The sequence below is a fragment of the Topomyia yanbarensis genome, chromosome 1, assembly GCF_030247195.1.
Source record: "Topomyia yanbarensis strain Yona2022 chromosome 1, ASM3024719v1, whole genome shotgun sequence".
NCBI classification, from domain to species: domain Eukaryota; kingdom Metazoa; phylum Arthropoda; class Insecta; order Diptera; family Culicidae; genus Topomyia; species Topomyia yanbarensis.
The window spans coordinates 47,301,037-47,328,570 of NC_080670.1; the positions used below are offsets into that span (position 1 = coordinate 47,301,037).

At 39.7% G+C, this 27,534-nt stretch overlaps 1 protein-coding gene across 2 annotated transcripts; it reads left to right on the forward strand.

Moving 5' to 3' along the window:
- LOC131677550 (ecdysteroid-regulated 16 kDa protein) lies at positions 1–27,037 on the forward strand. Of its 2 annotated transcripts, none has more exons than XM_058957432.1 (4): positions 1–114; positions 12,533–12,649; positions 12,714–12,830; positions 26,260–27,037. In XM_058957432.1, the coding sequence occupies exons 2-4, from the start codon at positions 12,568–12,570 to the stop codon at positions 26,541–26,543; spliced, it is 483 nt and encodes a 160-aa protein (XP_058813415.1). In that variant the 5' UTR covers positions 1–114; positions 12,533–12,567; the 3' UTR covers positions 26,544–27,037. The 2 variants fall into 2 exon arrangements, with proteins under 2 accessions (XP_058813415.1, XP_058813414.1); XM_058957431.1 differs by lacking the exon at positions 1–114 and adding an exon at positions 1,338–1,560.
- The last annotated feature ends 497 nt before the right edge of the window (positions 27,038–27,534 follow it).

Below are 27,534 nucleotides of genomic sequence, written 5' to 3' on the forward strand. Positions count from 1 at the left end.
CTAGAAATTAACAAGTTTAGCAGACGAATTCGGACGGTGCTAGAGCGTTGTTGTGCCGCGCGTTGTACTTTTGCCTTCTCAGTCGTGTGGCTATAGCCTGATCTGGAGTGAAAAGTAAGTAGTCACTATAGACCAATCGAACTGAAACTACGGCATGGAGTTGAAACTTAAGCTGAGGCAAAATAGGTACTTGCAAATATGTACTCATCGCAGACTGATTAATTATTCGTGGGAGTGCCTCATTGATATGGACGAGAGAAAATCGGAAATCGTTGACATGTTGGACGTGATGGTTGAGTTGCATGATCAGCTATGGTGTGATAATGGCAAATCAATCAGCAGTGTTTTATAAATACTAAATACTGAGCTGGAATAGAAGTATTAGAACAGGAAGTTTAACCACAATCAATAGTAACATCACAGGTGCATGTGCTGTTCATGACTACAAATAGAGGCACAGTCGTGTCTGATTTTGACTGTGCAATCAAATCGGTCGATATGATTTATGTATTTGAACGATTTTGTTAAACTCAATAAAAATATAATATGCCCAGAGGATCGTGCATATATCTAAACATGTTACCGAAACGGCTAAAGGAACTGGGCGGACCACTGTTTCCTTGTTTTGATTTATCTTCCTCTCTTACGAGCAGGTAATCATTATCCCATATTCCTTATCGCGTCTAATGTTTCCCACTGATCTTCATTCCCGTCCGAAAAGGGCACTGGGCGTAATCGTTGCAACACTGACTGCAGGCAAAGCGAAAAATCTTTCTCCCGTACCTGTCGATCGTTTTACAGTGATGAACTTAACAAAGTTCCTGTTCCCCGCTTATTGCACACCTTTTTGTACAGATCCCTTCTAGAGAAAATGCCGCCGTATAGCTGTTGCTTGTTGTAGGAAAAATCGTTTCTTGTTCCCTCTCACAATCAAGATTCTGCTCACGTTTCCAACGTCAGCCTCCGCCCTACCGCGCAGTTTCTTCATGCGTCGAACCGGGCAGCGTGAGAGTGTTGGTAGATGAAGTTCTACACACCCGGCGGAGGAATTGCGTCTGCGTTGGGATGGGAATCTCGTTAAGTAGACACAACAATACACCTTCCCAGTTAAGCTCAGCCGGAAATGAACCGGAATTCTGGCTGGTTCCAGTTCGTATTCCGGCTCCAGTGACACAACCGATTCTAGTTAGAATCGGTTGTTGCACTGGAGCCGGAATACGAACTGGAACCAGCCAGAATTCCAGTTCATTTCCGGCTGAACTTTACTGGGTTAGAGCTATAGCTCATCATCATACCTGCTATCGGCAGTCAAATAATGTATATAATGGATCGCGACCGAGGATCGTGACTCCAGTCATTCCGAATCGTCTAGAAGTCCGGTTGTGTTACGAGCGGCGGAGAGTCCCAGCAACATTGCATGCTGAACTGCCCCCCAACTTTCCATAGAAATTGCGGTATAGTGAAAGAGAAAGTGATTTGACGGAAATAAATCAATAGTGTATTGTGACTTAGTGGATCGATATAGCGATTAGCAGCGTGTACGAACATCATCGTGAAAAGGTGATTAAACTGGAAGGCTCTATGTAATTAACCGGGACACGTTCGTGGGTTCCACATTAATACAAGAGATTCTGTCGTATCGGTGCTTATATTGAATTCATGCATACTAATATCGGTCCCCATTACTAGTCCTGACGTGACTGAATTCAACATTTCTCAGTTATGAAGTCACCTCGTGGAATATGATCGGAGTGGATTCTACGACATTATTGGCACCGATAGACTGCTATTATATGAAACGAATTTGAAATTAGTTAGCATTCATTTGAGCACGATTGACATTCTTCTGATTGGCTACCACGCAGAAGAATCAGGTCTTTTTGAATCAACAAAACGTGTCGTTGAATCTAAAACGTTGCGAATGACTGTTTCAAACTGAAATGGGCGTTTTTAGAAAGCATGTATTTGGTTTAGTTCAATGAATACTTCTGTTTACATTTTAAATAGAAACATTGTTGAATCAAAATAAAATTTGTTAGATCTAACTGATCCCTTTGTTAAAAACCAACAGAATCTTTGTTTAATTTCAATTAAATTTGAGTTGTTCTCTCTTTTGGTTAATACAAAAGATTTGTTTTTCGAACTTGTTTGTTCGGTTAAATTTATCATGATTTTGTTGTTTCAAACGAAATATTTGTTGAAGCTATTGAAAAGCCAACAAATGAATTTGTTGGTAATTTCAACCAACAGTATTGATTGAATCAAAGCTGAATCTTGTTTGTCACTATATCAAACGGGAAAATTGTTATTTAAAACCAAAATTAGTTTATTTTTACTAATTTTTTTTCTGCGTGATGATAGACAGGAAAATCGCAGATACGAACGTTTAAACGACGGAAAATTTTATTTAATAGCCTGTGTAAACTATCGAATTGATATACGTTGGAAATCAGTGGCTCACTACTGCCATCTACACGTAGTTTAACAGTTACGCTTCAACAATATGGCATCGATCGCGGCGCCTGCATTATCCGATCGTTTAATTGTAAATGGTAGCATTTGAGTGTTCACACTCATTTCACATATGAAACTAAACATCTCTTATCTGTGGCTAGAACAGGATCTGCCAGCTGGCTTCTTTTCCCAAGAAAAAAATCCTCGTATTACCTTTTTCCACCTGTTGAAAATAAAAAACACTGTATCCAATATGTTGGTTTTGCCATGCACTTAATTAGATTAGATTGAAAATTGATTCTGTATGAACCAATTCCATGAGAATTAGCATGAATACTCAAATTAGGTTAGATTAGGTTTTATTAGTATTTGGAAACGCAAACTTATTTTCCATCACCCGAGTAACATTAAATTCGTCTTTTATATCCCGCCTAAAAGGAAAAAAATAAACAAACCTTGCTATTTATTACAGATGAACATCATGCGAAGAAAGCAAAATCTCGACAAAAATAAAAAAAAAATTGCACTGCGTTGTTATAAACCAAACCACGATATCTTACAATTTCGATAACACTTCCTTTTGGAGTCTATAGATTTTAAAATATACATCTATTCACACTAAGTTTTGATTGCCAAATACCAGCAAAATTTTGCTGAATTTTGCCGAGCTGAAATATCAACAACACTTCCAACTAAAACTTTCGTGGATATTTCAGCCATTCAAAACTGTCATAATTTGCTGAACTGTCAGTTTGATTTGCTGAAACTCAAAAAATTGCAATTCTTTCTGATTGTTTCAGAATCAAATTCTATAGATTTGCTGATTTTCGGCAAAATAATGGACTTTACTGAAAATCAAGGCAACAAAAATTGCAAAGGTGAACTCTTGTTTTGCTGGAAAAGTTTTAGCAAAATCTTTTGCCACAGCGAACAGATCTTCTGCATTCGACTTGTGTAAAAATCTGTAATTTTTTTTAAGGTAGTTGGGATATCTCCACCAGGTGCGCTACAGTCGTCATGTTTTTTAGTGGCTGAGTTCGACTGAATTGACAGCGGTTATACTCTACCCAGTCAAACATGAAAAACTCTAGAAAGAGAACTGCGGAGACTCCATTTTGAATCGATTGGATTCGCGTTTAGCTGTCAAAAAAGGGGTCCAATCGAATATTGCTTATCCTTATAACATTGGACGTGTTGCCATACAATGCCGGGACATACGTTGCCAAAAATGCTGTTTTTTCTGGCCGCGGTTCTCTTACTAGAGTTTTTCTAAGTCAAACCATTCCGGAACCGGTTCGAAATTCTGAGTGAATTCAGTATCAACCGATTGAGTCGGAATCGGTTGTTTTCTTTGAGCCAGATTCCATACTGAATCCATTCAGAATTTCGAACCGGTCCAGAATGGATTGGACGGATAGTAGGGATAAGTTAGTCTGGCGGCGCTAGTGTTTTATCGTCTAACAATTCAAATGTTTACACACGTTTTATTAATATATTTGTTCGATCATGAATGTCTGTTATCTGTGCTTTGCTGAAACGAAATAAGAAAAAAGGTGCGTTGATGTCAATTAAATTCAATCACGATCCGGTTCGTGATTATTTCAACAGCCAGGAACTGAGCTGGTGGCAGTAGAATCTACGCGGAAAGCCGTCTGGTGAAAAAATATCTAATCTCGTATTCAAATATAATTCTTTCTAGCAACTATGTAATCAAGTCATAAAATGAAGATCATAGTTCCCCATTTCATTAGATATATCGATAGAGCTAGGCTTTCGAAAGGTAACAGAACATTTTTAACCTATTAAACATTAAATTTATTTTGGATTAACTTTTACAAAAGTCATACAGTCTCATATAGACGGTACAACCACAGATAACAGACGTTTAGGCTCGATTCGAAACGTGTGTAAAAACGTATTACTGAAATTCACAATAAATTAGACGTCTGAAACACGTTTGACAAACCTTCTAGGTGGTATGTGTATCGATGCAGTGCAAGTGGAGGGCAGCTGTCAAACACGTGTAGCAAACACTTGCGTAGATGGCAATAGGGAAGCACCAACGTATTTCAATTTGAAAGTTTCCACACGTTTTTAAAGAAACTTTGTTCTAGCCCAAATGTATGTTTTCTGTGGTCAAACTTTATTTGCAACAGACACCAGAGGTAATCCATTGCTAACAAATTGCAAGTGGTGTTTCGAAATTCCCATTATTGAAATGAGTTTGAAGCGCTCAAAATGGACTGTGCAGTTTTGACAGGGGCCCATGATGTACATCTTGGAACTTCGGGACCGTCTTAAGACCACTCGGGGCCCCTATTGAACTATGGTGCCGCTAACATTAAACAGGTTTACTCTGTTGTATAGAAGCATGGTTGCCCATGCCACTCTAAGACTCGTCCAAATTTGAACCAAGTAGGTCAACAATTAAGTTTGTATGGAGAAAACCATTAAAATATATGGGGAAAACACAAGGTTATAGAGTCCACCACCAGATGGGAGTATATACACAGGATGCAAAAAAACCAAAATCACAGAGAAGATTTGTATTTCAATCTAAGATTTCCAAAAAGATACATATTATAATGACTACTGGAAAGATAAGAGAAGATTTGAAGGCTAGAAATAAAAAATATTGCGTGTCGATTCTCTTAATAGCAGTTGCACAATGTAGCAGTAGTCTGACAGAATTAACTTGAGGTAATCTGATCTTCATGACGCAAACGACGTTGAGGTTGAAGAGTGCATTGGCCTGAAGTAACAGATCGGGTTTATCGTACACCATTTGAGCGTTGTCTTGACAAGAAAAAATCGTTGTGTTCGTGTTGAGTTTAAACTTGGTTTCGTAAACAAAGCTTGAAATTTTCTATTTCTTGATTGTTTTTTATTAGAACGCACATTCTCAATCTGAACTTGTTAACATCGAGACTTTCAATATTTGGGCGAACGTTGCTATTTTAGAGGATTAAGTAAAGTATCACACATTCAAATTTTCGCAAAACTGACACAATATAGAAAGAAATATTCGTTGTTCATTTTGACCGCTGTTCGTTTGTATTGTCGTTAATTTTTTCGGAGTTTCCTTCTCATAGCTCTAAAGCTAAAGGATGTCCAATCTATAAGAAATTGTGTGTTTTGCCTCGAACTGAACCAGCTGAAGTTGGAAATGCATTTGCCAAGGAGTAGTAATCAAGTACACAATTTGACCGCACATGATACATTGGGTTTAACGTTTCAAATTTTGATCAGCATATAGATAAGTCCAAAAATGCAAATAATAAATTTCAATGTCAAATTAAGTTAACTATTGTTTAGGCTACGGGAGTTACAATATTACGCAGTTACATTGTCTCGTTTAGATTTGTTCAGAACTTCTGGAATGTGAAAAGTACAACATTCCTGATGTGATGAAACTGGTCTGAGTCGACATCCAACTTTGGAGAAAGCCACATATTTTCTGCCAATGAACCCTTTCGCTGAATCTTGCCATTTTTTAAATCAATCGATATAATGTTGATACTGAGCGCGCATATCGCCTAGTGGTTCATTCATGTTCCATCGTCGCTATAGGAATAGAAATAACGGCTCTTTTTAAAATTTTCCCGATTTTGTGCGATTTTTTTGACGATATGGTGAGGTTCTCGAATATTTGAAGGTTGACCTCTTTTAGGGAAAAACAACATTGGTTCCGTACCCGCTCAATCCATTTAGAGGGGGTTATTTTTGTGTTTTTTTCAATTTCAATTATAGAGGTTTTAACCTTAGGGTCATTCGCCTCCTTTTTGGGTTTGAAAAAAAAAATCTTTAACCCTATGTGCAGGATTGGGAATCGAGCTGCGTACAAAGCAATCGATTTACAGGGTTCGCAGTACCGACCCTGTTCGACCGGAACCGGTACTGCGGTACTGAAGCCCTCAGTACCGGTAGTACCGGAGAAATTCCAGGAAGATCCGTCCGAAAATCTTTAAAATCGTGACCGACCATCTTAGATTCCAATGAAACTTTACACGTTTCACCGTCATGCAAACGTAAACTTTCTCTTTGACATCAAGGCGATATTGTAAACCATTTTAAAGTTACATGAAAACAACCAACATATGATTCAGCTATATAATTTAATCAACAGACCCTATGGTTGAAATATATTTTGGTTGCTTTCATGTAACTTTCAAATGGTTTACAATATAGCCTTGATGCCAAAGAGAAAGTTGCACGAAAGTTTACGGGCCTTTTGAAAAACCTATTATTGTTGATGGAGAAACGCGATTAACTTATGAAAAGGTCGTAATAAAACAAAATAATTGTGTTGTTAAAACAAAAGTTAAAATATCTCGAGAACTACCACATTTTAGAAAATTTTTGTTAAGAGCATTTCGATTTAAAATGGCGTTTAGAATCATATTCAAAAAGAAAATTGTATTTTGACTGCAAATAGTAAGAATTATAAAAAAATGTCAAAAGTTGTTGTTAGGAAAACTTTTTTATTGAAAGCTTCTCCATGTTCCAAATACACTTAAAAGGTTGCTTTTACGTCTTTAAAACGATAAACATTAAATTTTTGAGATTTTTTGATGGGGTAACGCGAAGAACTTTTAAAAAGAGCATAATTACACGAATTAATTGTTTTTGAAGTAGCAAAATTTCAAATATCTCGAAAACTATCGCATTTTGGAAGATTTTTGTTAAATGCATTTTGATTTTAAATGGTGCTTAGAATTATATACTGTAATAAAATAACAAATTTTGTATGTCAATTAGTATGAAATTTAAAAACATGTACGAAGTTATTGTTAGAAAAACTTTTTTACCGATTTTTTCTCCATCATGCAATCACAATCAAAATGTTTCTTTTCTCTTTAGGTTTTCGATAACAAAATATAAAAAAATTTAAAAAATGGGTTTTTTCGTAATTTAAATTTTTATCATAATTTTTTTTTTTGAAAAATGACACAACATTTTTTTCAGTGTATATTTTTTTCGGACAGAAGTATTCATTCCCTGTAACTTGTTCTCAGATAGTTTTGCTGTATAAAATACAGTAATCGAACAAAAAAATTTTGAAATTCATACACGTAGAAACGTTTACGCCCTTTTGAAAAATTACTCTTGTATCAAAATATTCCAATTGCCAGAGAATATCATGGAGATTCATACAGCGAACACACCTGCAAAGTTTCGTTCGAATCGACGATGGTCATATTTTGCGGTCGGCCGGTATCTCATGGAATCAATCACCGGTACTCGAATATTTTTTTTTAATTCGAGAAACACTTCAAAGTGAAATTGAATGCTTGATTTGTTCTGATCAAAAAATATGTTTATTGTTTTTAAATTTTAAATTTCAGCAGAAGATATTTTGCGTATGCGGCTGACGGCGCCGGTGCAAGAAAAAGAGCTATTTTCAATCAAAAAATGTGAATATCTCCACACATAGGGACCATTCATAAATTACGTAACGTTTTTAGGGGGGGAGGGGGTTCGAGAAGTTGTTACATATTGTGACATAGGGGGGAGGGGGAGTAAGCTAGATCGTTACGTAACATGTTTTCATCGAAGAAAAAACATTTTTTTCAAGGAATTTGTTACGTAATAGGGGAGGTGGGATAACTAAATTTGTGACAATTTGTTACATGGGGGGAGGGGGGAGTCAATTTTGGACAATTTTTGCGTTACGTAATTTATGAATGGTCCCATACTAGCGATAGCAAGTTTCCGTCTTCGGCAAAGTAAAGCACTTTAATGGTCCAAACAATGTTCTAGAACATTTATATAATGGAAAAAATCTAGAAGAAAACTTATGATGAAAACACAGTTTTTAAGGGGCCTTTTACAAATAATGTCCCTTATCTCAAAAAGCTCAAAAGTTAGAGAGTTGAAGTCTTCAGGTAAAATGTTTATAACAAGTTTCTCTACAACTTTGCTGAAGTAAGTATTTGTCTATCTGAATTGTTGAAGAAAATAAATTTCGTAACTCACTATTAGGGGGATTAATCATCAATCCGATAAAACAGAAAGAAGGGGAGCTCTACTCCAAGAAACTTTCTCAAAGACATAATATTGCTAAAGTCAACCGTTTTGACGCAATCTAAAAAACCCCTTTTTTGTTCTTTGGGACCACTGTGGCGGTGGTTGAGTGGTAAACGTGACCGCCACTCATTTCAGTTTGCCTGGGCTCAATTCCAGCCGAAATCGTTGAGATTTTTTCTGAGGTGAAAAAATCTGTGGTACGTCTTCCTTCCGAAGGGAAGTAAAGCCGTTGGTCCCCGGTCTATGAGTTTGGTGGATCGATATCTAGTCCAGTCACCTCTCTGGCGTCGGTAAAGAAGAAGTAGATCCAACTTCTATACTCTTACTAACAAAAATATCCTCCTCCTGTGATACTTGTGAAGTGCGCAGTAGTATATACGGCCTCTAGCAAAAGCAAGTGTCGGACTAACCATTCCTTCCCTTTCCTTCCGCGATCTACGTTCGGGCCTGGCCGGCGCCGGTATTGATCAATAAACACTTTAGGATTACCAGGAGTTGTACATTGAAAGATGTTTCGCTATTCCCAACCATAATTATCTACTGATTCCCTGTGCAACTGCAGCTAGTCCAGATCGATAACGGAGTAGCAGCCAGGGGTGGTCGCACAAGCTCAAGCTCAAGATATTTTGCGTATGCGGCACTTTCTTTAGTTTTGAGATCTACACCACCTTGAAATCAATAACTGCTAAGCGGTGGGACTTTCGTCGACATCAACAGATGGTAAATGTAAGAAACTTTATTATCAACAGTGAATCAAAGCGAGAATGGCAGTGAATCCGAGCAAGTTGCTTGCATTTACTCTCGGTATTATCGCTTTGCTTTAAATTGGTTTCGACGTTTATACGGTTTGCCTGCTACTCTATTATGCATACCTAAGCTGACCAACTCTGTCGAAAAAATCCGTACACCATGCGAACAATCTACCTGAGTGTGGTGAACGGTTACGCTTCGTTGCTGCAAGGTGTCGGGATTTTTTCGTCAGAGTTGATCAGCTCATGCATACCCAGGCTGCTTACTTTTCTGCAAACTATGGAGTTTTTGTGACTTTTCCGATCACCAAAAATTGCGAATCAATCCAACTCTAAAATTGTTAGCTACTAAATCACTGTTCGTTATTTTATAGATAAAGATTTAAGAGCAAACCAAATGCAGACATTGCCACAGTTTTATTACGAACCACCCAGAAAATAATGGAAACAAATCAGAATGTCCCCCATAAAAAATAATCAAAACAAATTTATACGTCTCTTACGCTAGATGTGAATACTGTGAGATTTAGTACAATATCGTTAAAATTGTATTTCGACCAAATAGTGCAGGAATTTAAATATACCGTTACGTACACAGTAGTTCTGAAACAAATTTGATGAAGGCCCCACCTCATTCCCCCACAAAGGTGTAAGCTCAACAATTTATCTAAAAGAAAACTAATAAAATTTAAAGCCACCTTGCAGACCGATATTTTGAAACGGGTTCCCCTAGACAGTCGATATATCTATCTATCTATCTATCTATATCTATCTATCTATCTATCTATATCTATATCTATATCTATATCTATATATATATATATATATATATATATATATATATATATATATATATATATATATATATATATATATATATATATATATATATATATATATATATATATATATATATATATATATATATATATATATATATATATATATATATATATATATATATATATATATATATATATATATATATATATATATATATATATATATATATATATATATATATATATCTATTTATCTATCTATCTATCTATCTATCTATATATAAAAGTCAATGTTTGTATGTATATGATTTATGGACTCCCAAACGGCTTAACCGATTGCCGTAAAAATTTATAAATAGTAGGCATTTGTTATGGAGCGTGTTTGTGTGCCATTGTTTGGGGATTATCAGCCCACCAGATGGCGCTTCAGAACAAATTGTATTTTTCTACTATTTCGTTGAAAGTCGCAGAAACGCGCGATGGGCATTAGCTAGTTTTAATAAAAATATGTATCGAAAATGCCGTTACTGGCTTTTGTTCAGTACCGGTATTACGGTACCAAGAATGAATCGGTATTCCTGGGATTTTTGGGGAACACAACGCTACGGCCACTATGTTATCCCGAGCAAACGATAAGCCCATAATACCCCCTTGCTCATGGTCCAGAATCTCCCCCATTATATGATATTTTGATAGGGGATCAACTCATGAAAACACCACCTTTTTGGTCTGATAGATCCATACTTTGGTGTATCTCTGGGATATTGAGACCATTTTATGGTGTTCTGAATGTTGTAAAATTATAACGAACCATATTCGGCAAGATTTCCGGTCTTTTTCGCTTGTATGGTGTTTGAGCCCATGAGAATTTGCTCGGGATGCCCGGCTCAAGTGTGATGAAAATCTGAACAATTTCTCCACATCAGCAGATCGCTTGCCAGGCACGGATTTGTTGATCATTGTGTTCTGTTTGTTGCTATGTTTCGGTCCCTTCTGAACTTTGTATTCTCAAAACAAACTGAAACTTGAGCCGAAATGTTTGTTCGATGCTTGAATTGGTTCAATGCCATCCTGGTCTTGCTGTGATACGTTTCCAGTCGATAGTATTGAGCCTATTTTCACCATGTTTCTATTATCGCCCTATCCATTTGAAGTCGTTGGTTAGAGCAGCGTCTACTATCTTTTTTCAACGCATTAAATCAAATGGTAGGGCAACAATTGGACCACTCGATTCAAGTTTTCGTTGCGCTCAAACACAACACGATTATTTCACTATTTTCAGGGCATTTGTGTTACTATCTTACTGTCAAAATTTCTTTTGGTCGGTCAGTTTGACTGAATTGACAGCTAATTACCGAGAGATTTCAAAATGGTCAACACCTTTAGTTGTGATATGCCAGTATGGTGGCGTTAGTGTTTTACAGGGTATTTATTCAAATGTCTTCACTCGTATTATAAGTCAACTTATTCGAACATCTGTTCTCTGTGATACAAATACACAAATAAAACATGTGACAGTGAGATATTTTTTCTAGTAAATAGCTACGGCGCTTTCCCGATGATCACAGGCTGAAGTTCACGACCCTAATTCCGCTACAATAATAATTTGTTGCTTATGTAAACAATTACACTAAGTATTCATGAGCTACCGGCAAAACGTGCAGATCAAACATTTGTTTGAAAGAGTTTCGCGTGACTATTCTATCGTTAAAACGCTTGAAATGCAATTAACTCTAATTTGCGCACAATCTACACTGCCACTCGGATACCAGTTATCGCAAGAAGCGCATTTCAGTGTAAACTCCTTTCCTCAGACAATTAAATCTGTGTTAAATAAGTTGTCGATAGTCGAGATTAGATCGATATCACCTTTCTCAGTAGCGGTTATCCTAGAAACCGTGGTGCTATTATTTCTAAGTGGTTTAATATGTGTCGTGTATGTAATGGGGTGATAGGTTGCGATACCAAGAGCCAAATCGACCTCAGCTGAAGGTAGCGACTTATTAGAGTCTCGCTATATAGCTAACAATTGATAGAATCACGTCACGATCTCGATCAACTTGTTCAAGACGACTGCGTATACATATAGTGGAGTTCTGTAGTGCACTCCCTATCCTAAGATTCATCACGCTGATTTCTGCTAGCTCACATCGATAAGGTTTGTTTGATTGTTCACTAACCAACATTCAAGGTGACCGGTCCAATGTAAATGGTCCAATATTTGAAATTTAAATTGAACGAATTTCAAGCGATGTTTACCACCGTTTTGTTTACTGGCCGTGAAAAGAGGGGGTTTCTTTCGAATTTGAAGAGTGTTTAAAGTCATGGTCATAGCATCTAAATGGGTAAAATGAGAAACAAGTTGTACATATTTATTTTATTGATGACCTAGGTTAGGGATGAAGTACGCGATCCATTTCAACGAACGAACCGTTTACTCAATTAACTAATGTTTAAACAATTCGCGAAGTTTGTATTTGTTTTGAGACTCTTAACTAAATAATATCATTACTATTGCAGATTAGTCTCGCTACAAAACTCACAACAAAGTCAAAATGAAGTCACTGTTTGTTGCGATACTGGCGCTGAGCTGTTTCTACCTACACGCCGGAGCTACCGAAGTGAATGCTTGCCCTTGTAAGAAACTCATTAGCGTTCACCTAAGTCGAACATGAAGATTAAATTGACGCATTCATTTTAGCTACCAAAAGTTTAGTTCCTGTCTCGGATAATACGATCGATATTAGCAACTGCACAAAGGGACCGTGCAAATTGAAGCGGAAAACCAAGGTTTCCATCAACCAGAAATTCACACCAAGTAAGTAATGCGAGGCTCGGGCACTTTTAGCCTTGCTCAGTTATTAGTACAAAAATATAGGTTTGTGTACAAGACACAAGTAGAGTCGCTAGTTAACATTGTTATATTTTTATGTCATCGTGGTCGTGTCTTATGTACAACCCTTTATTTTTTTAAACTGCTTTATTTGATATTTTTGCAAAACTGTGAATCGGAATTTCATTGTTGGTTGAAAATGGTTAATAATAACAGGATAATCATTCGATAAACCGCGGCAAACACAACGAATAATGGAGAAAGGCACTACTGTTTAAAATATTCACATTGTGTTTTCTCTAAATCGGCTAATCACAAAACATTCCCGTGATGCAATTAACGCAATTCATCGTTTCGTGCATATTTTGAGTTAGAATCATACCTTTTGTGCATTGTAGACCAAATCCAACACAACCAGGGATGTGTTTTTTTTCAAAAAAAATTGCAATATTTTTTTAAAAAGTCTGGAATTGTCTGGATGACCCAAATTCTTTAGGAAAAGGTGCATTCCTCACCGATGGGCTATATTTGTTACGTTTTACTAATGAAACATGTTTGTATATTAGTAAATATATCGGCTTACTAAAAATTCGGTGATTGCGCTGCTAATCTGGAAATGTCCAGTGCTTGATTTTCAGCATAGAGCACATTGATTAAATTTGAATCTGAGAGTTTCCAGAATCTTGGACTGCTGAAACTTCTAGATGATATAATTCGGCAAAAAATTTGTTGACTTTCACGAAAAAACTGTGGTATGTTGTGTTTCCAGCTTTCTCAAAAAGTGGTTTATGAAACTTTTTTTGTTATTTTTCAAATTGTCTGGATAAATCTGGACAAATTCCATGAAATCTGGATCAGACAAACATAAATCTGTATGGCTGGATGAGGCCTGAAAATCTGATAAATCTGGAAGGTTGTCACCCCTGTACACAACATAATCCATGATAAAACAAATTGAATGAAAATACACGACAGTATAATAAATTCGCTGGTAAAAGTGTTAGTCCATTTTGCTTGCTTTGCTTTCACCCGACAAGATGTATTCTATACAAATATGTCTTATTAGTGTTTGTATGAACGTCACGCACAGTGACGTTGTTTTGTCTGCAAACTACTCAATCTTATATATATATATATATATATATATATATATATATATATATATATATATATATATATATATATATATATATATATATATATATATATATATATATATATATATATATATATATATATATATATATATATATATATATATATATATATATATATATATATATATATATATATATATATATATATATATATATATATATATATATATATATATATATATATATATATATATATATATATATATATATATATAACAAGTTTACGAGTATGTGTGTGAATTACGCGGTGAACTTTGCCCACTGTGAATGTTCTATACAGCAACATCGCTCTCTCATGTCCTCGCTCATGTCGTTTTCGATTGAGAACCTAGAAACTAACCCAGGTTAGTTGCTTCAAACAAACGTTTTTAATTGAGTTGGGTTTTCGCAAAACAGTGGTGGTGTGAGCGAACCCGAAATATACTTCAGATTAGAACCGCATAACCTAGGTTCGAAACTGGCTTCAAACAAACGGTTTGACAGCAGTTAGGTTCGAAACTGAGTTAGTTTCAGCCTGAATCAAAAACGACATTCAGTCATCGATCCAGCAATGTAAACAAATGGTTTGTGCTTCGGTGCTGGAATTACTTTTCAAAGGTCATTCAACAGAACGGTGGAGTGCACTGGAATGGCATTTACGAGGAAAAGTGCAAAGTGATCAAGTGCTCGAAAGAGCCAATGTACTTCACTGCCCATAAAAGCATAAGAGTCCCATATGGATTTTTGCCGAAAATGAGTTATCTGTTGGATTGTATTCTGTATCACCACTGAATCAAAATACACGAATAAGATTACCAGGTTTGTTTAGAAAATATCGAAAAAAATACCAAAACATGGTTGTCCCATCTATAAAGCTCAATGAAAATATAAATATTCAACAGCGTTTTTCTCAGCTTGCTGTTTTTCAATATGGCACTCTTGTGCTTTTATGGGCAGTTCACAACTTGTACAACAATATTAAACAGGATTCTGAATGTTGCTATTTTGCACAGAGTTGCTATTTTGCACAGAGTTGCTATTCCTACAAAAACTTAAAAATGATAAGATTAGATTAAAATCTAATGATTGATCATAAGTTCCTTCCGTTCAAATTCGCAAGTCTATCAATAACCTACGAATTGCTGTTAATTTTGGGTTTAAGGAAACGCCGTGTTTATAATACAAACATTACCCAAACGAATCGATGATTAACATGAGTTCAATAGGGCTAAAGAGATTTCTTCAAAAGGGCTAAAGAGATTTTTGTAAACAAACTTGTTTCGCTCAATATTTCGCTGCCGAGTTGAATTTCTTGAAAAATACCCATGAATCATCTTTACCCTTGGTAGAATCAGTGTTTCTGGGTTGAAATTATAACAAACTAGCTAATACCTATCGCGCGTTGCTGCGACTTTCAACGAAATAGGAGGAAAACACAATTTGTTTCGAAGCGCCATCTGGTGGGCAGATAATCCCCAACCAATAACACATAAACACGCTCCATAACAAATGTCTACTACTTATAAATTTTTACGGTAATCGGTTAAGCCGTTTGGGAGTCCATAAATCATATACATACAAACATTGACTTATATTTATTTAGACAGATATATAGATAAATTAAGAGAAATCAGCGAAACAGAAGTTTGTTTACAAATCTTATTAGCCCTATTCAAAAGTTTATATGGAGTTGCTTCTTGTAATATGAAGCTATGCTATCGGTGAAATTGAAATAAGTTGAATACATATTTTTAGAGTACGAATGCGCCTGTATACTAGTGAAGGTGTCCTTTCCTTTGGGTTTTGATGCCCATACTCTGACAACGTTGAATTCATCAATACATATCCAATTGTGAAATTGTGTTAGTTTTTACAGGGTAATAGCAGCATAATGCATTTTTGTCTCGGACCAATAGAACATTGCATGCATTTGTAAGTAGGGGTTTGCCCACTACTCGGGTTCTTATTTGCCCGGCGTACCCTTCGTTTCAGGGCGGCCTAGGTGCTTCTACAGAATTTCGGATTTTCGTCACAACAAAAAAAAGGTCAACTAAACAAATAAATTAACAAATTTACCGACTTTTATTTCCTCCTAATACTCTCCACTGCTGCTGTTGCCGTTGAGGTGCTACTGCTGGGCGGAAAGGTGGGCGGTCTCGTCCGACCGGCCGGGACAGCAACGGCCGAGTTCTCCTTGATTACGTTGGCTGCTCCGGCAGCGGTCCTTGTCTTTTAGCTAGGGAGGTGAGCTTGGCTCCTTTGTTGGAACCTCCCTAGCGACGGTGGTGATGAATCACCGGATTCTTTGCTCGCCGCAAAGAATCCCGGAAGACACCGCAGTGTTCTTCCCAGGGGGAGCCTTTGTCCACCCTGCTTCACCCTCCTTGGCTATTAGCTGGGAAGGAGAGCAAAGCTCGTTCGGCTTATCCTTCCCAGCGAGGGCGGATTGGTGCGTCTGGATCCTTTGCGGTTAGCCGGGGAAGCGAAAATTCCTTGATGATTAGCTTCCCCCGACGGCGATCCAGCACCACAAAATAAACAAGCGCACAAACCACGGGCCGGCACTTTACGACGGATAACTTTCCGTCACACACGCGCACTTCGCACTACGGCTATTGTGGCTGGAAACTGTCCCGAACTGGTGTAACGGGGACGTCTGAATTTAACCGTGGTCTGTCACTTTCTAAAAAAACTCGATCGCCGCCTTCCTCATTCGACCCAAAACAAACACCAAAACCAGCACCAAAAAAACGTACCGCCGCATAGCTGTCATCACCTATGCGCAGCATAGCCAGTACCCTTATTTCAGCAGCAGGAGAGCGGTGGCCTATCTAAGCCCTATGTTATTTATACATAAATATGAAACAAAATTTTCTACACCTATCTAGACCAACAGAATCGTTCACAAAAGCTAAAACAAACAAAATTTGCGAGAAAAAGTGAATGATCATAAGGAACAGTGGTGAGCATTATGTTACATCACAGATAACAGACGTTTAGGCTCGATTTGAATCGTGTGTAAATACCCGCTACTGAAATTCCGAATAAATTAGACGTCTGAAACACGTTTGGCAAACGTTTGCAGATGGCGCAGTGATCGATACAATGCAGTTAGGGTGCAGCTGTCAAACACGTGTAGCAAACAGTTGCGCAGATGGCAATAGTGAAACACGGATTTCCAACGTTTATTAATTTGAAAGTTTACACACGTTTTTGAAGAAATTTTGTTCTAGCCTAAACGTCTGTTATCTGTGGTTACATAAACAATGCACTCTACGGAGAGAGTACGTACAAATAGGTATATTTTCACCCAGTGCTAAATTGTTACCCTGACGGGTTACAATCTCGCCCACACCGGATGGAAAAAAATTGGTAACAATTTTTTTCTAAACTAACACCTAACACCGATACAATAATAATAACGAAATGAATAAATAAATAAATAAACAAAGAAAAACTAACTACACCTAATTATTTCTTCCGCAATTTATAAATAATTCATCCAAAAAAATTAATCGACCGAGTGTCCTCATCGGTGAAATGTTTGCTCAAGTTTGGTCTGATAATACTGACAGCATACGCGAAGCGAGAAGCTATCAGCCATTGTCATTATTCGGCTATGGGTTGAATTCTAAATCCAATCCGAAAACAAGATCGGTAACAACTCGAAATTCCCAAAATTCTGCAAGTGGCATTGACAATTTTCAATGTTTCAACTTGCAGGGGAACGGTTGTCGGCATTATTTTGCTTGTTTTTTTTCCTCGACTGTCCAGAAATGCCTCGTGTTCTTACGGTACCAGTACTACACGCTTGTGTTGGGGTTTCTATCCAAATACATTCATACAATTATCCCATTCATTCATCCTCAATCACTGGCCTACTCGATCATTCACATTCCGATAAGCACTTCGAATTAACCCCAAAACAATTTTATCTTATCATTCACACATGCATTCATTCACTCTGTTCGATTCCGCACTCATAAATTCACTCATACAATACCGCTTAACACGTCATCATTTCTCCCACTCGCAGACATTCCGGACAAAATGTTTGTATATTCGTCCCTTTTCGCCTCAAAACGCTTCGTACATGGCAAAAGAAACGTTTGAGAGGGACCAAAGAATGTCTTTCGCATAATTTAAACAGATCAAAATGATTCCCGCCGGAATCAAACGAACCATCCCAGGTTTAACCACAAACCCAAAATTATGCGAAATAAAATTGTATCTATCGACCCGAAATCGAAGACACGGTACCGTTTTACCCCATTCGCTCTTCCACTTACACCACTCTGATCCAAATCGGGCTACACCTGCATGATGCAGAGCATTGATGCGAACATCGGGGAAACTGTCAAAATTGATGATGGTATCATCATCAAAACAAAACAATACGCGAAATCGGCGGTAGCAAATTGTTTTCATTCGCGATTTTTGAAACGATTCCGCGCGATTTCGTGTTTTATTTCGGTCGGGAATTAGTCGCGCTAGTGTTTGTGTGTGTCCCTATCGAAGTAGGTATGGGTGAATATGTTTTTTAAACTTCCGGTGCCCCAAACAAGGAAAAATTATATATAATTTTGTGCACCCGTAGGTGCGAGTGTTCCCCATGAAGAGGGGTTTTTGAATAATTTGGTTTGCCGAACACGGCGGAAAGTGATGTATTTGATGCGGCCGGGGCCTTTAAGAACTGCACGGTGTAGAATTTATGTTTTAAAGTCGGTGAATTTCACCCCGCCGTTGCAGTGGCAGGCCCCGGGGCATACATTTTGTGTGAATATTTGGTTACCTCACTGCGCGAGTGGGGCGCAAAAGAATGTTGTAATTTTGTTTGCCGAACACGGCAGGTAGTGTATATAGATGCGTCCGGTGCCCGGGAGAACGGCACGGTATAAGATTTGTGTTTTTAGTAGAGTATTTCACCATACCGTAGTCATCACCGGGGCCGGAGCATATATTTCGTGCGAGTGTTTGTTTACCACACTGCATGAGTGTGGCTCTGAAAAATTTCCAGAAAGTGTTGAAGAACCTTCTCGCGGCAGAGTTGGTCTTCCACAATAAAAATAGAGAAGACGGAGAAATGTTTATTGTTTTTTTATGTTGGTTTAAGGAGATTTGCTGGCCAAACTCCAAGGTTTTTACCTGTTAAATCCTCCAGCTCGTAGGAGGATACACCCCTTTTGGTGATAATTTTTGCCGGTAAGTATTGTGGTCCAAGTTTAGCATTGTAAGACTCGAGTGCATTCGACAACTTCATGTTTCGACGGTATACCATTTGTCCTGTTTCGAAAGGTTTGGAGAACTTTCGATGACGCAAGTTGTACTGATGTCGAATGCCCTCGCTTGCCTTTGCCAAATTTTTGACCACAATCTCCCGGATTTTGTCTATCTGTTGGTGTCTTGTTTCTAGGTCACCCTCACCGGAAATCCTGCTGAAGTCATCGGCAGATGCCATTTCACACCCGTGTATAATGAAATGTGGACTAAACCCAGTGGAGGAATGAACGGTAGTGTTTAGGATGCGCTCCACATCGGTGATGTGGACGTCCCAGTTGCGCTGCTCGGTTCGAGCATATGCCCGGATTGCGGTGTTTATCGAGCGATTTGTTCGCTCCACTGGGTTAGCCTGCGAATGATAGCGGGAGTTCAGCCAATGTTTGACGTTGGTTTATTTTATGAATTGACTGAACTCCTTCGAGGTGAAAGTGGAGGCATTGTCGCTTAGCAGAATTTCCGGGCTGCCATGGCGATTGAACCACTGTTCGCGCAGTATCGTACAGAGTGACGTACTAGCGATTTTGCGAACGGGGGTTAACATGACGTACTTACTGAAGACGTCGAGGACGACAAGCAAGTGTTGATTGCCACGTTTGCTTTTTGGAAGAGGACCAATATAGTCCACAGAAACCATTCGCCATGGTGCATTAGTCGCACGCGACTTACCCATTTCGGGCTGGACTGGGACGAAAGGAGCTTTGATTTCCTTGCACGTCCCACATTCTCGAATAAACTTTCGTACTTCAGATCCCATACGAGGCCAGTAATATCGTAACTGCACTTCGTGGATCGTTTTATCGTATCCCACGTGAAGCAAATTTTCGTGGGTACGTTGAATCAAATCTTGACGGAACTCGGGTGCTGGGACGAGTTTCCAACTGAACCGCGAGTCGCACGGAACAACTTTCGAGTTTACATACTTGAAAAGTTGATCATTTTCTACTTTGAAGTCGGCATAGTCGTCATGATTTTGGATAACTTTGGACTTCATGGAACAGTACCAGTCTGAGGTGGACAAAGCGGAAACGGCTGCTACGGCCCGGGATAACGCATCTGGAACGACATTGTCCTTGCCTTTCCGGTGCTCAATAGACATGTCGTAGAGTTGCAATTCTAAACTCCAACGACTCAAACGTGAACTGGTTTTCCATTTAGTCTTCAGTATCCATGTAATCGCTGACGAATCAGTGACCAGTCGAAAATGATAACCTTCCAAGTAACCTCGAAAGTGTTCAACCGCCATTATCACCGCCAGACCTTCCTTTTCAGTTGCATGATAGTTCCTTTGGGGAGTGGTCAGTTTGTGCGAAAAGTAAGCAACTACTTTCTCACCCTCGGGATACTCCTGCACCAGAACAGCAGCGACTGCTACGTCACTAGCGTCTGTCTGAAGAATGAATTCTTTGGAGAAGTCTGGTGGGACTAAAACTGGAGGAGTGACTAGAAGTTCCTTAATTTTAAGGAACGCGAGTTCTGCCTCGGAGTTCCAAACTAAGCTCTTGGTTTTCGTTTTGAGCAGATCGGTCAAGGGAGCAGTGACCTCACTGAACCGATCAATGAAACGGCGGTAATAACCGCACATCCCGAGGAAACGACGAAGTTTCGTCACGGTAACCGGTCTCTCGTAGTCGAGAATCGGCTGAATTTTGTCAGGATTGACCTTGAGTCCGTCCCGATTCAACAAATAACCAAGAAACTTTAGTTCGGGGACTCCAAAACGGGATTTTTCCAAATTGATGGTTAGATTGGCTCTTGCTAGACAATCGGCCACTGCTTTGAGCAACTGTATGTGATGCTCGAACGTTTCGCTTACCACGATGATGTCATCTAGGTAGACGAAAACGTAAGGTTCCCATTTACCTCGTCCTAGAACCTGGTCCATCAGTCGCGCCAGAGTAGCGGGGCTGTTGACGAGACCAAATGGTAGACGGGTAAATTGGAACATACCCCTGCCGGGAACACTGAAAGCGCTATATTTGCGACTATCCTTAGCCAGGGGTACCTGGAGAAAGGCCTCCTTCAAGTCTATGGTAGACAGGTACTTCGCCTTGGGTAAGCCGCCCAATATTCGCCCAGGGTGGGGCAGAGGGTATGCATCCCGTACAGTACGCTCATTGAGAGGCCTAGCGTCTAGACAAAGGCGGATTGAGTCGTCTGGTTTCGTGACCGCCACAATATTAAGCGACCAATCCGAATCAGACTCCTCGATAATTCCCATAGACCGCCATCGGTCAACCTCTTCCCAGACCTTTGACAGTTTCTTTGGGCTCATGTGATAAGGATATCGGCAAACGGGTGCCGCACCTTGGAATTCATCTTTGATGACAATCCTGTGCTCTGTGAATGAGGTTGGGCTTAGCTTTCCGGGCTCTACTGCCTGGAAACACTTCTTTACTTCTTCTACGCGCGCTAACTGTTCCGAAGTGAGTATCGACTCACGCGGTACTTCATCTTCTTCGTCGTCTTCCGATTCCTGACCTGAGTTCAACAGAGCACAGTTTTGTATCTCAGGAGAAATCCCAAAGGCGCGCCAAAAGTCCATACCTAGAATGGAGTTGACGGTCAGATGCTCTACTACAAGAGTGCATAGGACCTTTGTCAAATTTTGAAAAGTATACGGGAGATACGCTTGTCCAATGATTGGTAAGGATTGACCATTTGCAGAACGTAGTTCGAATGGTCGTTCCAGCCTTTTCAAGGGACTTTTCGAAAACTTTCGGTATAGCTTTTTAGTTATAATTGTGGCGTTACTACCACTGTCGAGCAAGGCTTTGAAGGATTTGCCGTACACAGCGACTATTGCAAATGGACGGTTATCGAACGGGTCGTCAAGGACGATGGTTTCGACGGACAATGAATTATCATAGTCCTCATCACGAGCCGGTCGAAAACTGTCGTAAATCTGGGGATGGATTGGTAGTTGTTCTTTGGAGCGCTGCTTTACTGCCAACTGCGACTTCAGTTGGTTCTGATCCCGTTTTTTAGGCAGTAAGGGCAACGAGAAACATCAAATCCTTTAAAACCACACACGATGCAGAAGACCCGATTTGGTTTCCGGCATTCCTCAAATTCATGTCCTTTGTCTCCACAATTGTAGCAGACGCCGAGCACGGGAGGACGATGCTTTTCCACCAAATACTTCAGACACATTATAGGTTTCTGCGGTGGTTCGATCGGTTTTTGATTGTTTCCTTCGAGATTCTTGCCGTCCTGATTCCCTTGCTGTTTCTTTTTCTGGTTGTCAGGAGGCTTGCTTGAATCAAGACCTGCCGGTTTGGCATTCTTGTTCCAAAATGTTTTGGATTTTGCGTTGCCGTTATTCTGTCCACCTCCCTTTTGGTTTTGATTATTTTGTTTTTGTTTATTTTGTGGTGGATTGTCAGAATAAGCAGCAACTTCCCGAGAAGAACCGAAAACTTTTTGATAAATCGGCGTCTTGGAGGCGTCGATCGATCTACCAAGACTCATCAATTCTGAGAGCGTGTTCACTGGCCTGAGGATAAGCATTTGTTTATAGTCGGCTTTCAGGTTCCGCTTGAGCACGTCGAGTTTTTCGCTCGGTGCCATTGGAACCGTCATAGCACGAAATATTTTTTCCATTTCCAGGAAGTATTCCTGGAAAGATTCGTTACGCATCTGCCGGCGCTGGAGAGCCTTCATTTTGAGCGTAGCATCAAGTTCAGGATGAACAAAATTTACCTTGAGCTCGCAAACAAGATGGTTCCAGTTAAACAACCGGTTTTGCGCACGCATAGCCTGATACCAGGTCAAAGCATTGCCAGTGAATAAATGCATCGCAGAATTGAAAAGTTCGTCTTCGCACATTTGCTCACACGCAGCGTAACTCGCTACGGTGTCCAAGAATTCATTTAGTCCAGTTCCTTCATCAGTTCCAGCATACTTCCGAATTTTCCAATCAGCGACGCGTTGCGGGTTTCGCGAGTAATTCCTTGAAGCTGCCATCGATCCGTTTCCCGCGTTGGATGAAAAGTTCGGATAGGATGGTCCCGCCCGCTGTTCGGTCCATTCAGGAAAGTGGGGCTGGTTCTGAGTTTGGTACGGGGCTGTGAATCCGGTATTCTGTTTCGGTTTCTCGATTGGAAGTGATGGACATAGATTTTGTTGACCCGAGAATCCTCGCTTCAACGCAAATTGATCGGGACTGGGCGCCAGTGTTGGGCGAGGAATATCTGGTGCATCAAGTGAATCGGGTACGTCAATCAACCGCAAATCTTCCAGATCGGTCTGCAGATCCATCTCGGGAGCACTTTCCTTCTGATGTACTAGTGCCCGAAGTTCACTGACGGATTCACGAAGTGAGACAACTTCTTGAACCGTCTTTCTTAAAACTGACGAAATTGTTGTCAGTGAAGCAATCCCACCCATTAGCGTTTCAGTAGCCTTTGAAAAAGCATCAGACCCCTGAGACGCTAGGGCTTTATTATCGTCGGATTGCTGTCGCAATTGTCGAATCTCGTCCCTCATCTCGCACAAGACACGCAACAGATCGTCTCCTACGAGCTGTTTGGAAAGAGATCCATCGTTATCGGAAGGATTGGATCCCTGTGGAATTGCGGGTACGTCTGTACTCAGCAAATCTCCTAAAACTTCTCCATCCTCCCCTTCTTGGTTATCGGGAGGAAGCGCTGCCTGTTCGTCATTGAAATGACTGGCATAAACTGCTAGAACTTCCTCCAGCAACCCCGAAATTTCCTGGTTGACCTCCCCTGCCGCATAATTTCGGATAACCTGGAGCCTAGACCCCAAATGAAGCAACCGTGTTCGGTAAATCTCCTTGTTTGGGCACCGGTACTGGAGATCTTCCTTGATTGTTAGTAATTTACCAAGGCAGATCTCCTTTTCTTCACCCACGTCACCCCGGAAATTGCGAACTAATTCCCTCCGAGACGACCGCTCATGCGACAAAATTCCCCGAAGACGCCGCTGCCGCTGTACACCCGAAAGATCCGAATCAGGAGAGATAAAAATGCTTCGAGATAGCAACTCAAAATCCAGCTCGTCGAAATGTAAATGATCGACGCGCATGAACACACACGCTTGGTTGAATTTCTCCAACGCCATCATAACTTGCGCTATATTGGAAGAAATCACCAAGACACAAAGCATGTAAGTACTGACACAGTATTAATTTCAATTTTTCGCCCACTAACGATTCCCTTAAAATTTCAGGAAATCAAGCTGCTCCAAAAATGTCTCAAATCGGATTGAGAATTCAAGACAATTGGCCACCGCAACCGAATAATAACAAACAACCTTCAAACTACTCGTCCGGCAGACCAAACACAAACAACGCAATCCACAAATTCGGACAAAAAAGGAAAATGCAAAAAATCAAATAAATATACCAAAAAATGTAAATAAATAAATAATACGACCGCGGAACAATATTGCGGAAGAAACCTCACCACTGTTCTACGAAAATCCTCTATTTAGTAGAAGCACCCCACACTCCGGAAGAAAAAAATATTTTCCAAAATAGGAAAATATTTTTTTCAGTGTGTTTTGCGCTGTGCGCCAAATGTAAGTAGGGGTTTGCCCACTACTCGGGTTCTTATTTGCCCGGCGTACCCTTCGTTTCAGGGCGGCCTAGGTGCTTCTACAGAATTTCGGATTTTCGTCACAACAAAAAAAAGGTCAACTAAACAAATAAATTAACAAATTTACCGACTTTTATTTCCTCCTAATACTCTCCACTGCTGCTGTTGCCGTTGAGGTGCTACTGCTGGGCGGAAAGGTAGGCGGTCTCGTCCGACCGGCCGGGACAGCAACGGCCGAGTTCTCCTTGATTACGTTGGCTGCTCCGGCAGCGGTCCTTGTCTTTTAGCTAGGGAGGTGAGCTTGGCTCCTTTGTTGGAACCTCCCTAGCGACGGTGGTGATGAATCACCGGATTCTTTGCTCGCCGCAAAGAATCCCGGAAGACACCGCAGTGTTCTTCCCAGGGGGAGCCTTTGTCCACCCTGCTTCACCCTCCTTGGCTATTAGCTGGGAAGGAGAGCAAAGCTCGTTCGGCTTATCCTTCCCAGCGAGGGCGGATTGGTGCGTCTGGATCCTTTGCGGTTAGCCGGGGAAGCGAAAATTCCTTGATGATTAGCTTCCCCCGACGGCGATCCAGCACCACAAAATAAACAAGCGCACAAACCACGGGCCGGCACTTTACGACGGATAACTTTCCGTCACACACGCGCACTTCGCACTACGGCTATTGTGGCTGGAAACTGTCCCGAACTGGTGTAACGGGGACGTCTGAATTTAACCGTGGTCTGTCACTTTCTAAAAAAACTCGATCGCCGCCTTCCTCATTCGACCCAAAACAAACACCAAAACCAGCACCAAAAAAACGTACCGCCGCATAGCTGTCATCACCTATGCGCAGCATAGCCAGTACCCTTATTTCAGCAGCAGGAGAGCGGTGGCCTATCTAAGCCCTATGTTATTTATACATAAATATGAAACAAAATTTTCTACACCTATCTAGACCAACAGAATCGTTCACAAAAGCTAAAACAAACAAAATTTGCGAGAAAAAGTGAATGATCATAAGGAACAGTGGTGAGCATTATGTTACATAAACAATGCACTCTACGGAGAGAGTACGTACAAATAGGTATATTTTCACCCAGTGCTAAATTGTTACCCTGACGTGTTACACATTGTACCAATTATAATACATAGTTCGGAATTATATGAATGACGCAATGGAATTATACTTGTTTCCGTTGCAAAACACGTTTTGGGTGCGTAAATGATAGAAAATTATCGACTTATTGCAATGCTCTAACCGTGCAAACCTTTCATAGTTTCGAACCATTGAAATATTAGAACAACCCTTAGCCTTTTGATAGCGACAAGACACATTTTTACGGTCAAAACATGCGTAAACTTTGATGCTACTATGCTATCAAGATGTCCCAATCATGTGTAGAATTCATCCAAATCAAATATCATCCAACGATTCTAAATTATTCCTCCCTTCCAGCCGAAGACATCAAAACGATGACGACAACGGTGTACGCCGAGGTCCTGTCCTTACCGCTGCCGTTTATCGGCGTTGATGGTACCAGTGCGTGTGATTATATCTTCGCTGAGGATGGCGAAACCAAACTCGGATGTCCGCTGAAGGCCGGCGTTCCAGTGGTGTACCGACGTGAGTTTCCCGTACTCGAGATCTACCCCAAGATGAGTCTAACCGTGCACTGGGAACTGCAAGGTCGAGGTTCCAAATCAATCACCTGCTTCGAGGTACCGGCCAAGATTGTTTAGAGTTACTATTGGTGACGGTGGGACAACGAATAGCTTCAGTGCAAATGAACAAAAAATCAATTGTAAGATTGTAAGGGATTATTTCTAAAGTATTTGAAAAATCAATGAAATTAAAATGTTTTTTTTTTTGTAAAATTAAAAGTGTTTTAGTAGCCCCGGGAGAAACAAAATGAAGATCGCTACGGTATCATACTCTATATTCTATGCGATTGATTATGGAATGTATGTGTGGGATCTATGTATAGATTCCAGTAATTTTATATTTTGTGTCAAAATCGATTTCATGTAGCTTAATATAGTAAACAAGGCTCCGATAAAGGACGGCGTAGTTGGTAAATAAATTGCCTTGAACGCAGCTCACCTGGGTTCAATTCCAACCCTGCACATAGGGTTTTTCTAAATAGATTTTTCTAACCCGAAAATGAGGCGAATGATCCAGTGGTTAAAACCTGTATAATCGAAACAAAAAAATATATCGATATAGAACGGTTGAATACTGTGTTTTCTAATTGGCTGAAAATTTATAGAAATTATTTGAGTAGGATGTTATCAACAAGTCATGTAATTCCACCAGCCAAAGACTTGTATAAGAGAGCTGCACTTCCACTTTAGAGTAATTTTTCGAACCCAGTAATGTTCTAATTAGCAGTTCAGGCGGCTTTCGAATATTATAACAACTTAAGCAGCTTGAAAGTTTAGCTTGAACTTTCAAGCGTACTTTATATTTCAAATTAAACTTTTGGCTGTTTGGGATCTGTCTTTTTTGTGGCTGACAAAGTCGGTTTGGACATTGTACTACGCTAGACGTATAACAAGTATTTCATAAAAATATGAGTACATACCCTTACAAAAATTCAAACTTTTTCCCGCATCTCAACATTTATAACCCCTTAGCATATTGATTGCGATTCTGATGAAACGAAGTCGATACGTGATCTACGTGACATCGAACCTAGTTCTCAACGCCATTGTTTTTTGCTATAACATTCGG